The sequence below is a fragment of the Culex quinquefasciatus genome, chromosome 2, assembly GCF_015732765.1.
Source record: "Culex quinquefasciatus strain JHB chromosome 2, VPISU_Cqui_1.0_pri_paternal, whole genome shotgun sequence".
NCBI classification, from domain to species: Eukaryota; Metazoa; Arthropoda; class Insecta; order Diptera; family Culicidae; genus Culex; species Culex quinquefasciatus.
In genome coordinates, this window is record NC_051862.1 from 147924513 (window position 1) to 147941377 (window position 16865).

The following is a 16865-nucleotide window of genomic DNA, read 5'->3' on the forward strand; positions in this document are numbered from 1 at the left end:
GTATTTATAACCATTTTCGAAAATCGAGGCCTTCAAAAAAGTTTAATTTTTCAGCGATTAAATGTTCTGATATTTCGCAGATCTTTGAAAAAAAAATCTATAAATAGATATTGGTGAGTTTTCCCATTGTTTAAAGTAAGAAAAAGACAATGCAAATTTGTCCCATCCAAAATTCAAGATTTTAATGAAAAAGTGGAGTTATACTCAGTTTTCTAGAACATAGTACCAACTTTTAGTATTTTTTTAAAGCTCGTATGAATTATTGAACTAAGTTTTCTTTAAAAAATATTTCTGTGAATAATTGAACTTTTTCGGAACTAATTTTTTTTCAGATACAGATGAAACATATTTGTAATTTTGTTTTTATTTGCCATTAAAACAGAGACTTAACTTCAAATTAGAAAAAAAAAATTACTGAAGGCATTTTGTATCAGTTTTGGAAAACTTTCTCAATGGATAATATAATTATGAAATATCAAATCAAATTTTTTGACAATAAAATAAGGAAAATATCTTTTTTTTTGTTTGAGCGTAGTCAAAGTTTGCCTTACACCAAACACACATTAAATTCTAAGTGATAACATTTGTGCATTGAAACGTATTAATTCAAAATGAGTCATGAGGAGGCAGAAAGAAAATGGTTTCAACTACTGTGATAAAAAATATTTGTTTTTTACAATCAATTGTGACATTGTGTCTGGGGTGAGATTGGGCATACAAATATGGTGTTTGCAGCATTACTTTATTCTTTAACCCTTATAGGCCTGATGCGTCATATATGACCTTAAAATTATTATTTCTAAGTCAGTCTATAATTTTCTTATGGTCAAAACAGTCATTTTCTTAACGAAACTTATTGGTTTTTTTTTTTGAAAGTTGAGGTCTGAAAGGGATAAAAAGTTTTCGACTTTTCTGCTGATTGCAGTGTTGATGTTGATTTTACTAAAATTATTACTTTAGTGCAAAATCCCTCTGTCACGCAACCCCAACCATACTGTTCCACTTTGTTCGTGAAATTTTTGCGCATAGACCATAACCGTCTCCAAGCAAAATGATTAATTTGCTGTAAAACCGTACCGTGCCACTTTCCGCCGTCAGGCCAAGCCCATTTCGTTCTGGAAACATTGTGTTACGGAAATAAACCATTCTTGGCCAGATTTATGGTTGCAATTTCACGACCGGCAACCTCTCTGTGGTCAACAGCCGTAGTAGCTTTGTGGGCGCCAAAATTGCCCCTCTTTTACCCAAACGAGGCCCTTATACCGATAACGGAGCCATTATTTATAACACTTTCGCGCGACGCCGCCGTCTGCCGCGGCGAAAATAATTGAAAAGTGTTGAAATTATGATTAGCGTCTATTGTACCCCCTCCCCCGTCAGAACGAGCGTGGTCATTGGCAAAACGGTCACGAACCCACGAGTCGTCGTTACCCGTAATGGGAACCACTTTCGAAACCAAACTCTACAACGTGTTCTTTTCCTTTCTTCCTCAAATTTCAGCAAGTGGCCACGCCAACGGTGGTGAAGAAAATACTACGCTTCAAGCAGGAAAATCCGGGCATGTTCGCCTGGGAAATTCGCGACCAGCTGCTGGCCCAGAGGATATGCGATCCCAACACGATACCGTCGGTCAGCTCAGTCAACCGGATACTGCGGAACGGTGGCCTCTGGACGGACGACATGACGTCGAATGGTGAGTTGTTTAGCAACATTGATGCTTTTAAAAATTCAACCTACCTGAAAAACTTCTTAAAAAATTCAAGCTTTGCAAATTGGAACGAATTCAAAAATTTTTTTAAAGAACCTACAAACTATTGTCTTTTATATGTTTATAGGACCTTTAAAAAAAAACTCTGGAACTTTTCTTTTTGCGCAACGTATTTTTTTTTTAATTTGGGAATCCCAGCTTGCAATCCATCCAGTACGTTATAAATACATACGTTTGATAAGGTACTCATTTTTATTCCTGCATTCTACTGTACATCCGTTTTAATCACATTTTTTGTGATTATAGAGAAACAAATTAAAAGGGCAAAACTAGATTTAGAAGTTATCGTTCGGAGTACAATTTACATTTGTATATTAAGTTCTCAGTGTTTAATTTTTTTTTAAACATAAATCTATGCTGATTCGTCTTTTCCATGTTTTACTACAGAAACAGTTATTTGTTGAACACACTTCATTTTGAGTATTCTCAACAGTCGTTCTAGAGCACTTTCCAAACGAGCATTGTTTGCCAGATGCGCATCCTAAGTCTGTTCATCTTAATACTTGCTAAGGCATCAAGTGAGCAAGTGTTGAAAAAATGTGGTGTTCAGAAGATCAAAACCAGAAAGCTGATCATCCGTGGATACGACACCTACCCGGGGCAGTTCCCATGGCACGCAGCTATATTCCACCGGCACTCCAAGACTCGTACGGATTACGCCTGTGGAGGAAGCTTGATAAGCACTAACTACGTACTAACGGCTGCACATTGTACGAGAAGTGAGGATGGTCATGAGATTATCATAAAGCGGTTGAAAGTATTCATGGGACTGCACGACAAGGAGCTTTTCGGTGAAAACGTAGAGCAATATTCGATTTTTGAAATTCACACGGTTCCCTCGGAGAATCCTTGGAACTTGGAAGCAGCGTGGAATACACGGACTACATCCAACATCCAACCGATATGCTTGAATTTTGAAGAAGTATCTAAACCGATCACTCTGTTTGGTGCCTGGATGGGGAAAAACAGAAAATGAGGAGACTTCGCAGATATTGAAAACGGCCAGAATGCCAATCATCCGTACGGTCGATTGCCTGGCAAGTGATCGGGGTGTTTTTGGAGGGACGTTGGATTCCGGAATGATTTGTGCCGGACATAGGAATGGTACAAGTGTCTGCAACGGAGATAGTGGTGGTGGATTGGTTTTGGAACGATGCACCGATAGAGGATGCTCCTGGTCTTTGGTTGGAGTTTTATCGTTTTCGGCCGGAAATGCTACCGGATTTTGTCGAAGTGATGGTTACGGAGCATTTTCTAAAGTCCAAACGTACTTGCCTTGGATCAGTCAAATTACTGGTATTCAATTTGGAGATGATCTATCACGTAAGCCGATATTGAGATTGATTTGGTAATGTTTTCATGATAAAATCACTTTCAGAATATGTGTGCGGCCAACGGCAAGATGAATCTACTAGAGGCAGATGGCCTTGGCATGGAACTGCATTTCGCAGAAACTTGACCGTTCCATTCCCGAATTTCGACTCATTTGGAGTGACCATTATAACTAATCAGATCGTTCTGGCAATATTTTACGAAAAAGATCCTGAACCTTATAAAGTTTTGATTGGACATCCTGCGGTTGGCATTTCCGACGAGTTCACTCAAGAATTTTCCATTGAGAAGATGTTTACTAGTGTGCAGCAGATTCCAACTGCACAAAACTTGGCATTATTTAAGCTGAAAGGCCGCATCCAGTTCACGAAATACGTACAGCCAATTTGTTTGAGACCGGTGGACGACTCCTCTTTCTCATCAATAATGAACCAAAATGGATTCCTTGTATCATATGGACAATACAATCATGGTGATCAACCTGAAGAAATGGTCATGCCTATCGTACTCAAGTTCAAATGCCTGCTGGACCATTTTAGTTTAGTTGAGGCTGCCGTTAACAAAGAAGTATATTGCGCCGGAACGAGAAATGGAACCGGACCGTCTGCCCAAGATGTCGGAACAGGCTTGTTTATACAGCGTGGAAATAACTGGTTTCTAGCAGGTGCATTTTTTAGACAAGCTTTTCCAGCGTACGAAACAACAGAAACTTTTTATAAAAGGCACTTTGTAATGTTTTTGGATGTGACGCGATTTTCAAATTGGATAACTGATACAATTAAAAATATAAATGTTTTACGGTAAAATCACGAATAAAGATTTCAAAATGGCTTCATGCAGCTTCTGTTTGTAGATATTCACACAGTACACGAATTGTGGCTCGATGACTACATTCCTGATGTTCTTGAAGCACCAAAATTACTCACCCTGACCATAAATGGCGTGGGTGACCATGAACGGCCAAGATCAACGATGACCAACTTTTTCAAAACTTTTTTTTTCGTAAAATCGCGATAACTCGTGACGTTTATAAGCAAATGCCTTATGTTTATATATCATTTTTTTATTGTATGCTCTACAACTTTTTAGAACATTATTACACTCTAAAAAATAACCCTGCAAAGTTAGAAAAAAAACATAAATTTTTAAAATGAAAATGTTTGTTCTAAATGAAAATATGACCCTTCTGGGTCAATGTAGAAAACATGTTTTATGTTTTTTTCATTTCACCTGCGATTGAAGTTAATCATAAAGGAATAGTATCAAAAGCAATATGTCAACCTTAAAATTTTAATAATTCTATATTTATGTCTGAAACATAATAAATTTACATATGGTATCGTCATAATGAAAGACCAGCCAGCCGATTTCGCACCTTCTTTTCACACCATCAATGATCGATTCATGAAGCATGAAAGCAACCGCAAACCGTCTGTCTGATCCTGCCCCTAAGGTCAGATCTGGCAAGACCGGCCTCCAAAAAAATGTTACATGCACCCAGCACCGTTTATTACAGCCTTTCTCGGCCAATTATCAGATTGTACCGCGGCCTGGAGCAACGCGAGTTCTTCCTCAAAAACCCCAAAAAGTGAGCTCTGAGAATGGAGCCTCCCCTAATGATAAGGTCCCGCGAAGGGAAACCTTTAAGGTGGCGCGATCCCGATTACACTTCACTTGCACACTGTCAGTCGGTTGAACACTGTACAAACACGATCATTATCTCTCCCTCTCTCATTACTTTCATCGCGAAGAAGCGCGTGCGAGGCACGTGGTCCGGAGGGGGGAGAAACCCCCCGCCGAAAAATATGAGTGCAATTACTCATTACCGCGGTCAGCTGGGTGACCAGCTTTCAACAAGTGAGAAGTGGTGTGTGGTCACTTTGAGGGCACCGACGACGACGACGGGGGGAGACCTCAGAGACACCCTTCGGGAGTTGGTGTGACACCGGAGGGCACTTCAAGTAACATAAACAACACAACCTGTGTGTGATGTTAATTCGAGGGAAAATTGCTTTATTGCACAGCATTTTTTTTGCAGAAGTAAAAAAGTGATGGCACGAGACCATCATCAGTAAGTTGTTTTTCTGTAGGTCTTAAAATGATAAATTATGCAAATCTAATTAGAGCGAGCCATGTTGTTGAAAATTAAATGAATGCCTCGACAACCAGTCATTACATCTGGGTTATTGTCTCATATTACTAATTTGATGAAAATTTCATCAGACCTGTATCATGTCGTACTTGAAATGAAGATTTTCGATATCATAATAAAAATATGAAAATTTCATGGAAACGTACATTTTATAACCAAAACACACAAAAATGTGTTGATTCGGTGAAAATCCATAATAAATAAAAGAGACATACAGTTGAGCATAAACCCAACCAATTACACTTTCCTGTAGTGATTTGTATCCTCAATGGACCCAGAAACATGTCTTAAAAGATAATTCATCAAAACAATGTATTCAATATCAAAAACATTGAGGTTTTTGGGGAAGAGGGTGTGCAATTTTGATAGAAATTTCCCAAATTTCTAAGAAAACCTTCATAACCTTTCTCCCTTATTTCCAATTACTTTGCGTGCTTGAGGAAAAATGTTCCCTGCATCATTTCCTAAAAGAAATGATATGATCTGAACCATAAATCATGTCCACGAGGACCCCTCTTTCTTTTGCACCACCCTCTTTTTTTTTGAGGATTTCCTAAAAAACTTTTTATTCTTTTACTCGTGACTTTCCAACTTTTAATCAAAAGACTTTCTTATGGTTGCACTTTATAGGAAATTGTCCTAGGAATTCATTAAAAATAAAATATCAACCCTTAAATGTGTTCCTATAATTTTTCTTTGCAGTTTATGGGATAAACGTAATTTTCACTCATTGTCTAATTTTATTTTATTTTATTTTTATTTGATCACCATCGTATTTCCCGGAAAATTTTATATAAGAATCAATGCACTGGTATACCAGTGCATTGAATTCAGGGGGTAGCGAAGAAGACGTCATCTTGAAAGTTCAGAAAACAAACACTGACAATCAGTATTATACATATTACTATGGTTACACGAAGTGTGTTATCCTGGTTGAACTCAAAAGTCCCATGCAAATGTGTAAAAGCAAACTGGAAAATGTGTAATGCCGATTCTGAGTGTACGGGCGCACTGTTTTGTCGACCAAAAGAAAAAAAGCAAAAATAGGTAAACAGAAAAATCACTTTTTTCGATATGAATTTTCAGCCAATATTGGGATGGAATCTACAAGAACATGATAGAATTTGCCATCAGCAACAACAATTCACGTGTTTTTCAGGAATTTATCGTTTAAATTGTGGAAAATTTGAAAATCAAAAACCCAAACGATGATTTGTTATGGGCTACCATTTGACAGCTAGTGCTTTTGTTGTGGGCTCTCATTTGACAACCGTGCTAATGTCGACTGTTGTCAGTTTGCTTTGGTCGGAATAGGGTTGCCATCCCCCCGATTGAATTGCACACCCCTGAAAGTAGGCCTCGTATGTACTTATTTTCGTACACTAAAACCCCGATTTACGCTCAGGCGTTACGCTTTGTATTTCGTTGATTTCTCTGGAACGACGCAATATTTTTGCAATCTTTTTAAAGCGATTTATAGGTCTTGTGCAGATCTACAAATTGTTTTCAAAAGAATGTAAAAACATTACACTGTTTTCGAGAAATCAACCAAACAAAAAGCGTAACGCCTGCGCGTAAACGGGGGTTTTAGTGTATAGGAAATTCAGAGTTTTATTTTTTTTTATTTTTGAAGGACTGTTTCTCGGCAATGGTTTGCTGGTTTGCTTTAGTTTAACATATGCTTTAATTCTTATATAAAATTGTCTGGGGAACACGATGGTATTCAAATAAAAATTAAATAAAAATAGGAAATGAGTGAAAATCACGTTATAAACCATAAACTGCAAAGAAACAATATTTGAAGACATATGAGGGTTGATATTTTATTTTTAATTAATTCAATGAGATTTGAGTAATTGAAGCAAAAAGAAAAGTGGAAATGAAAGTGTATGGAATAGTCTATTCTGAGGAATCTTGGGAATGTGATAGAAAAAACAATAATTATTGCATACTTATTTCGAAAAGTAAAGGATATTTGTAAGAACCACAACCAAAGTTGACCTTAACAAAATATATGATTCAAAATTGGTTAAAAAAATGTTTTTTGCCATTTTATATATTGAAGCCTAGAGGCAGGATTGGGTCATAAAGGATTAAGTTTAAGTTTCACCGCACGGGATCGTGGTGTAGGGTAAGCGTGGTTGCCTATCACCCAGTCGGCCTGGGTTCGATCCCAGAAGGTCCCGGTAGCAAATTTTGAGACGAGATTTGTCTGATCACGCCTTTCGTCGGACGGGGAAGTAAATGTTGGCCCCAGTCTAACCTCGAGGTTAGGTCGTTAGCTCATTCCAGGTGTAGGAGTCGTCTCCCTGGATCGTGCCTCGGTGGAGTCACTGGTAGGCAGTTGGACTAACAATCCAAAGGTCGTCAGTTCGAATCCCGGGGTGGATGGAAGCTAAAGTGTAAAAAGAGGTTTGTAATTGCCTCAACAATCAAGCCTTTGGACACCTAGTTTCGAGTAGGAATCTCGCAATCGAGAACGCCTAGGCAATGCTGTAGAGCGAATAATTTGATTTGAAGCTTTTTCACCACATTTTATTGAATATTACTGTATGAACTTATTCTTTAAATTGATCTGCATTCTGCTAAAAACCCAACATAACATCTTCATATGAGAGCGCATCAATACCGCGCCCTGATGGTGTGAAAAGGAGGTTTCCTCTAATCGGCAACACTCTTTCATTACAATCCACCAAGAATATGCAAATTTTGCGCCTGTGTTGCCTCAGTTTGATTAGAGGTTTTACCAAACTCGGGGCAGATGATCGTCGCTTGAAGCGCGCTTTAGAGGTCGGATGTCGATTGATTGGGATATTAGAACTTCCCGTGGCCCATCATTACGGGTTGTCTCGCGAACAGGTGTAATTTCGTTCTGCTGCTGCCATAGTGCAATTATTTCGACACTTTGGAAGGATTCTTAAACGTTTATTTCTTAATCTTTTTTTTGCAGAGCAAATGATGCGAGACTCCCAGTCGCACTCGTCCTCGTACATGCCGTCCAAGCCGATGACGACCCATCCCTTGTACAGCCAAGCAACGCTGGAGCAGCATCACGCCCTGTTGAACCAGTACCGCTACAGCATGGCCTCGGCCGTGTCCCCGGACGGAAAGTCGGTGGTGCATCCCCATCCGTATGTCGCCGGAGCGGCCCCCGTCCAGAAGACGGCCGCCGTCAACATCATCCAGCACGAGGGCCACACCCCGGCCAAAGTTCAACAAGACCCCACCAAGCACCAGCAGCAGCTATCCCCGTCGACGCCAAAGGGTGAATCCAAGAGTGAACCTTCGTCGTCGAGCACAACTCCGGTGACTAACGCGGCGGCGGCAGCGGCAGCGTCCCTCTCCCCGCAGATGGCCTACCTGCCCAAGCACTGGATTTGGAACACCAGCCTGTTTTACGCGGCGAACCGCAGTGTAGCGGCCGGGACCGACCCGGCGGCGGCATTTCCCCACGGGTACTTTGCGTACGGAAATCCGTTTGCCACGTCCGGTGGGTTTGCCGTGCAGCGGGACAGCTACCGGAACGATGGAACGACCAGCTCGAACACCAGTTCGTCGCCGGTGCAGATCACCGACGTCAACTCGGACGATTCGTCGGATAACCACGATGATTTGAGGGTAGGTTTTGCGTTTGTTTCTTAAATCTTGTTAACAAATTTACCAACCATTGTCTCCCCTCCCTTCCACAGACCAGCATGTCCAAGAAGCGCAACCCGTACTCGATCGAGGAGCTGCTCAAAAAGCCCGAAAAGCGCCAACGGTTGGACTCCTCGCTGACCATCACCTGTGTGCCACACCAGCGGCCGTCCTCCACGGACGAGTACCACCCGCACCACGGTCACCGCTCGCCGTCGGCATCCCCCAAGTCGGTGTCGCCTGCCCACAGCAGCAGCACTGCCGGTGGCCACTACCGGCCCTCGTCGGTCACTGGCGGTTCCGGCGACGAGGCGACCATCAGTTTGGTCAAATCGGTCAAGTCGGCGGCCAGCAGCGACAACAGTGTCAACATTGAGATTTGTGATTAGGCAGAGTTTTTCTTTGTGTGTGTCTGTACACGGAAAGAAATTGACGGGATTGGGAACAGTGTCTAAGGTTTTTTAAAGATCAAGACTCCTTTTCCAAATTCAAACACGAAAATTTACATTTCGTCAGCACAATTTCTTTTCGTTAACGCGTGTAAATTTCCCTCCCCCTAACTTGCCATAACCATAGCGTTTGTTGAACTAGTTTTGTACGTACTGTTATCCTAGGAGAATCTCTCTGTACATATATGTGTAACACTAATCAGTATAAGCAACTAACCAATTAGATCGATTTTGAGAGATCGATCACCCTCTAGCCTAAGTGTAATTTATTAACGAAAAAGAAGGTATAATAAGCAATTGAACGTACTGCAAAGATCATAATTCGTTGCAAGAAATTGTCAAATTGGAATTAATCTGAAATTGGATAAAAAAATTGACATGCTCTTATTTTGCTAAAATATTTCTCAATAAATGTAACATTAATTTTTTCATTGCTCTTAAAGTTGTTTAATCTTGCAGATTTTTTTTTTCCAAATGTTTTATTGGTGATTTGGCTTGGATTAAACGAACCAATAAAGTTTAAAAATTACATTAAACTACCGAATGAACATTTTTAGTTTCAGCATTGGAAAACACTTTGAGATTGTCAAATTAAAAAAAAATCATTTTTGTTAGAGCACTTTGCTTTTTTTTGCAATTTTAGAGTGGTTCCAATTTCACAGTCACAATGCAATTGATTGTTGGTAATATTCTATAAGAAGACACTCATAATCTGAAACATACTCTCCTCAAACAAGCAAAAAAGGAACAAAAAATCAAAAAAATATGTCCCGTAAGCCCCCACCAGTGTAAGATAAAGTAGACTAATTGTTTCAATAAACAGCCGAAGCGAATTACTGGTAATAAATTAAAAAATAATTTGTTTTCTTCTGCATCCATCCATCCGTCTCGATACGCCGGAGTGTCCCCCGTTGAGAAGGTCGATCACGCGGCCAATCATCATCATCGTGTTCGCGGTAGTAGCAGCCTCAGCACCGTGTAATAATTGAGAAAGAAAGGAAATACCGGTTCCTTCGGGGGGTCTTATCGGAGGTCCGTGATCTTGGCGTGTAAAAATCGGTTGCGCAAAAGATGATTTTTAATTAGTGAGGCTTTAGGGTGATCTTCAAAGCTACGACCTTCATTTTGTAGCAATTTTCACAAAAATATTAAAAATTGAAAAAATGGCATCAAAAGATTTAGAATCAAATTGGTAGTTTAACCAAACCACAAAAAAAGATGGATCACCCTAAAATACAGCATAACCATCGAAGGGTGGGTACGGGGGGAGTAGAACGGAGCTGAGCTTTTATGAGCTTTTGAGGCGATCAATCGGATCGGGAGCGAAACTGACGACGCTCTGCAAATTGGACGGAACGGAAAATGACCGTTGCAGCATGAGCAGTGGGAATGTGGATTTGATTGCGCACTGATTTATGCACCGCTGTCATAAAAGCATTAAATTTTAATTGATCTGCGTGGTTGAATAAGAAATGCATAATTTTCAAATTTGCATTTCGAGTGAACGGTTGAAGGGAGAAATTTAAGCGATCTAATCAGTTGAACGCAATGTTGCATGCAACTGGATGATTCAAGTTGTACACCAAGTTTAAGCGTTTTTGCTTTTGGAAAGCTTTTTCAGAGAGCATCACCATCATGCTAGCCATAGAGATGAAAACTTCAAAGCTTGATTTTTAAGTACAGTATCGTCACATGGAGTGAATTGGGACAGCCGTTTTAACCATTTTATGCACAATTTTTTATAGTTAAAAAACTATTTTATACATACTATAAGATAAATGCGAATTAGAAATCTAAAAATTAAACAAGAAAATCATAAAATAAGATCATTTTAAGATTTCTAATATGCAAATTCTTATGTTGTATGTTTGTTTCTGATAGAATTTGGCTAGTTCTACCACTCCTTAACATAACCTTTTGAGCAATTCTCTGAGATTTTGGTCTTTTGATTTTTTTTAAGTATTTCTTAATCTGGTTAAAACTTGTTTGGTGCATTCGGTATACTCAAAGAAGCCATTTTGCATCATTAGTTTGTCCATATAATTTTTCATACAAAAATGATATATAAAAATTCAAAAATCTGTATCTTTTGAAGGAATTTTTTGATCGATTTGCTGTCTTCGACAATGTTGTAGATATGGATAAGGACTACACTGGAAACAAATATACACGGTAAACTTTTTTTGATGATTTTTAATTTGACTTTTTGTCACTAAAAATTGATTTTGCATAAAAAACACTTTTTTTTCTGATATGTTTTTGATATCCCCAAATGTAAACTTTTCATAAATTTCCAGAACGGGAAAAAAACTTTGACCGAGTTATGTATTTTAGAATCAGCACTGGTTTTATTTCAAATTGAAGTATTGGTCGCAAAAATTTTTCAACTTCATTTTTCGATGTAAAATCAAATTTGAAAACAAAAAGTACTCTTTGAAATTTTGTTAAAGTTCTCCGTTTTCAAGTAATAGCTATTTTTAGGTTACTTTTAAGAAAATAGTCGCAATTATCATTCTTTAAAATTAGTGCCCACACGGAACAAAATCCGGTTTGCGGAATCGCAAACTTTGCTTCCGATTTGCTCTACCAATCGCAAACCTCCGTTTACACCCGTCAGCAGGAAGCATTGCTTCCAATATCGCAAACGGTGATTTTCGATATCGCAAACGTAACGCCGTAACGCATGCCTGCCAAAAGTACGCAGCACGCAGCCACTGCTATATTTACTGTTTTGAATTGACCGTTGCTTTTCAAATTTTGGATGGAAATAAGAAGAAGAAGAGGTTTCAATGTTTTTATTTATTGAATCATTATTTAAAACCAAATCAAAGCAAATCTGTGAGCGGTTTACTACGGAATTTTAATTTTTTCGATGTGTTTTGCCTTTGACTTGTGAAGGTTCGAACGAGTCGATTGTTCTGATCTGGCCGTCCTCGTTGTCCGTGGGGCAGCAGGTTACCGCTGGGCATCGGTGCCGCCGTTGGAATGTTACTTCCCGTGACGTGAGTCCCGGTGCTAGCAGTAAGAGAAGAAGATGGCGTGGCCAAAATGCACTCGTTGATGCTCGTGCTCGGTGCCGTCGGCGGCGGGGCCACCCGGATAGAGGTGCTGAGTGCTCGGGTCGTCGATCTGACTGATTTCCCGCGTCGCGCAGCGAGCTGGCTCGTCCTGGAGGTTTTCAAAAATTCTCAAAAATTTCAAAAGTTCTCTAAAATTATCAAATATTCTCAAAAACCAAAACTTCTCAAAATTCCAAATATCCAAAACAAAAATCAAAATTCTCATTAAATTTAAAAATTCTCATGAATTTTCAATATTCTCAAAAATCTCTAAAATTATCTAAAATTCTCTAAAATTCTCTAAAATTTTCTCAAATTCTCTAAAATTCTCTAAAAATCTATAAAAATCTCTAAAATTCTCTTAAAATCTCTTAAATTCTCAAAATTCTCTTAAATTCTCAAAATTAAACTAAAATTCTAAAAAAATCTCGTCAATTCTCTAAAATTCTCAACAATTCTCAAAAATTCTCAAAAATTCTCAAAAATTCTCAAAAATTCTCAAAAATTCTCAAAAGTTTATAAATTCTCAGAAATATTCTGAAATTCTCAAAGATTGTTAAAAATTCTCAAAATTTCTCGAAATTTCTCAAAAATTCTCAAAAAGTCTCAAACCATTTTAAAAATTCTAAAAAATTCTAAAACATTCTCAAAATTCTCAGAAATTCTCAGAAATTCGCAAAAACTCTCAAAAATTGTCGAAAATTCTCAAAAAATCTAAAATTCGTAAAATTCTTAGAATTTCTCAAAATTCTCAAAACTGTCGAAAATTCTTAAAACTATCGAAAATTTTCAAAAACTCTCAAAAATTCTTAAAAATTCTCAAAATTTCTCGAAAATATTCAAAAATTCTCAAAAATTATCAAAGCTTCTCGAAAATTCTCAGAAATTCTCAAAAACTTCTCTTAAATTATCCAATATTTTTTATTTAATTCTCAAAAATTCTGGAAAAATCTCAAAAATTCTCAAAATATCTCAAAAATTTTCGAAAATCCCCAAAAATTTTCAAAAATTCTTAAAAATTCTCAAAAATTGTCAATAATTGTCAAAAATTCTCAAAAATTCTTAAAATTCTCAAAATTTTTCGAAAATTCTTAAAAATTATCAAAACTTCTCAAAATTTCTCAAAAAGTTCTCTGAAATTATCTAATTATTTAATTGAATTCTCAAAAATACTTTGAAGTTTTCAAAAATTGTAAAACATTCCCATTTTTTTTCAAAAGACCTAAAAAATTCTAAAATTCAAAAAATTCTTGAAAATTTTAAAAAATTCTTAAAATATTTCAAATATTTTCAAAAAAATCTTTGAATTTCTCAAAAATCAACAAAACTTTTTGAATTTCTCAAAATTCTTCAAAAATTCTCAAATTCTTAATTGAAAATTTTGAAAATATTAGAAATTTTGGAAATTTGGGAAATTTCAAAAATGTTAGAAATTTTAGAAATTTAAGAAATTTTAGAAATTTTAGAAATTTTAGAAATTTTAGAAATTTTAGAAATTTTAGAAATTTTAGAAATTTTAGAAATTTTAGAAATTTTAGAAATTTTAGAAATTTTAGAAATTTTAGAAATTTTAGAAATTTTAGAAATTTTAGAAATTTTAGAAATTTTAGAAATTTTAGAAATTTTAGAAATTTTAGAAATTTTAGAAATTTTAGAAATTTTAGAAATTTTAGAAATTTTAGAAATTTTAGAAATTTTAGAAATTTTAGAAATTTTAGAAATTTTGGAAATTTTAGAAATTTTGAAATTTTAAAATTTCAGAAAATTTTGGAAATTTTAGGAATTTCAGAAATTTTAGAAATTTTAGAAATTTTAAAATTTTAGAAATTTTAGAAATTTTAGAAATTTTAGAAATTTTAGAAATTTTAGAAATTTTAGAAATTTTAGAAATTTTAGAAATTTTAGAAATTTTAGAAATTTTAGAAATTTTAGAAATTTTAGAAATTTTAGAAATTTAAAAAAAAATAGAAATTTTAGAAATTTTAGAATTTAAGAATTAAGAATTTTAGAATTTTGGAATTTTAGAATTTTAGAATTTTAAAATTTTAGAATTTTAGAATTTTAGAATTTTAGAATTTTAGAATTTTAGAATTTTAGAATTTTAGAATTTTAGAATTTTAGAATTTTAGAATTTTAGAATTTTAGAATTTTAGAATTTTAGAATTTTAGAATTTTAGAATTTTAGAATTTTAGAATTTTAGAATTTTAGAATTTTAGAATTTTAGAATTTTAGAATTTTAGAATTTTAGAATTTTAGAATTTTAGAATTTTAGAATGTTAAAATTTTAGAATTTTAGAATTTTAGAATTTTAGAATTTCAGAATTTTAGAATTTTAGAATTTTAGAATTTTAGAATTTTAGAATTTTAGAATTTTAGAATTTTAGAATTTTAGAATTTTAGAATTTTAGAATTTTAGAATTTTAGAATTTTAGAATTTTAGAATTTTAGAATTTTAGAATTTTAGAATTTTAGAATTTTAGAATTTTAGAATTTTAGAATTTTAGAATTTTAGAATTTTAGAATTTTAGAGTTTTAGAATTTTAGAATTTTAGAATTTTAGAATTTTAGAATTTTAGAATTTTAGAATTTTAGAATTTTAGAATTTTAGAATTTTAGAATTTTAGAATTTTAGGATTTTAGAATTTTAGAATTTTAGAATTTTAGAATTTTAGAATTTAGAATTTTAGAATTTTAGAATTTTAGAATTTTAGAATTTTAGAATTTTAGAATTTTAGAATTTTAGAATTTTAGAATTTTAGAATTTTAGAATTTTAGAATTTTAGAATTTTAGAATTTTAGAATTTTAGAATTTTAGAGTTTTAGAATTTTAGAATTTTAGAATTTTAGAATTTTAGAATTTTAGAATTTTAGAATTTTAGAATTTTAGAATTTTAGAATTTTAGAATTTAAGAATTTTAGAATTTTAGAATTTTAGAATTTCAGAATTTCAGAATTTTAGAATTTTAGAATTTTAGAATTTTAGAATTTTAGAATTTTAGAATTTTAGAATTTTAGAATTTTAGAATTTTAGAATTTTAGAATTTTAGAATTTTAGAATTTTAGAATTTTAGAATTTTAGAATTTTAGAATTTTAGAATTTTAGAATTTTAGAATTTTAGAATTCTGAGTTTCTGAGTTTCTGGATTCCAAAGTTCTAAATTTCTAAATTTTTGCATATCTGATATTGTGATTTTCTGAAATTGAGGATTTTTAATTTCTAAATTTTGATATTTCTGAATTTTGATTTACTCAGAAATTCAGTAGGACTCGAAAGACTCATAGTTAAAAGGTCCTTAATAAATACAAATAAAAAAAAATCTAAATTTTTCTATTACTTAATTTCAGAATTTCTAAAGTTCTGAATTGTTGAAATTCTGAATTTCTCAATTAATAAATTTTTGAATGTCTTAATTTCGGAATCTCTGAATTTTGAAATTATGAATTTCTGAGTTTCTGAAGCTCTGAAATGCAGAAATTTTGAATTTATGAGTGCTTAAGAAATTAAAAAAAAATCACTTTAGAATAATAGAAAAATAGAGTTTTTAAAATTTTAGAAATTCTGAATTTTATAAATCTAGAGTTTTTTTTTAAAAGGTCCTATAAACTATTGTCTTTCATAAATTGAACTTCCAGGATTTCTGATTTTTTGATTTTTTTATTTCAGAATTTGAGATATATATAATTTTAGAATTTAAGAGTTTAAATTTTTTTAATTTTTGGAATTTTTAAATATAAGAATGTTTGAATTTTAAAATTGATCGGTGTTTTTAAAGTTATGTTTACGTCTTTTTACGATCTGTGGTTTCAAAGCTCAAATTGTGAAAAGATTAAAAACCTGTTTCAGAAAATTTAACTTTATAATCGTAATAAAATGTATTCTAAATAGTTCCCAAACGCTTTTACATGGTTTTTTCAATTAAAATTTAGATTATAAGCAGTAATTTTCTTGTCCTCTGTTTTTTTTTTGAATCGAAATAGTAAAGGAACGGCAGAGAAGAATTCCGTAGCCGGAGGGACACCGCTGTAACATCCATACATTCTTTCAGCAGGTAGGTAAAAGCAGAACTTACTAATTAATCAAATTCAAATCATCCAAATCCCACCAAATGTGGGATTGTGTGTACAAATGCCTGCACAGCAATTACCCAACGAGTGCGGAGCCTTGCTTGATCGCATCTCCGACTCGTGTGCAACACGCGATCTGCAAGTTCTACAGGACGAGCACCTCACTCGAGCCGTTCACTCCGGACCGTCACCAGCAGCTCGCAGAGTTGTATCTGAAGGACCTCGCAAACTGGGAGGATCACTTAGAGGTCAGACAAGGTCAGACGGAAAAGTCCGGCATACCGAGAATCCCAATCACATACACCGAGCAACGAGCATCCCAAGAGTGTAGGCGTGACGCGACGCTAGGCTCGCCGAATACAAAACGTCGAGGAGGGCTATCTTGTGCACCGCCAGTTGCAGC

General features: G+C 34.8%; 1 protein-coding gene across 2 annotated transcripts in view; it reads left to right on the top strand.

The window, feature by feature from the left end:
• LOC6041588 (paired box pox-neuro protein) overlaps window positions 1-10171 on the top strand; it is a 100922-nt gene extending 90751 nt beyond the window's left edge. For both annotated transcript variants that reach the window (XM_038257407.1, XM_038257408.1), the window contains 3 exons: window positions 1501-1693; window positions 8203-8870; window positions 8942-10171. In XM_038257407.1, the coding sequence (XP_038113335.1) occupies window positions 1501-1693; window positions 8203-8870; window positions 8942-9277 (1197 nt within the window). In that variant the 3' untranslated portion in view covers window positions 9278-10171. The remainder of the gene's footprint in view (window positions 1-1500; window positions 1694-8202; window positions 8871-8941) is intronic.
• The last annotated feature ends 6694 nt before the right edge of the window (window positions 10172-16865 follow it).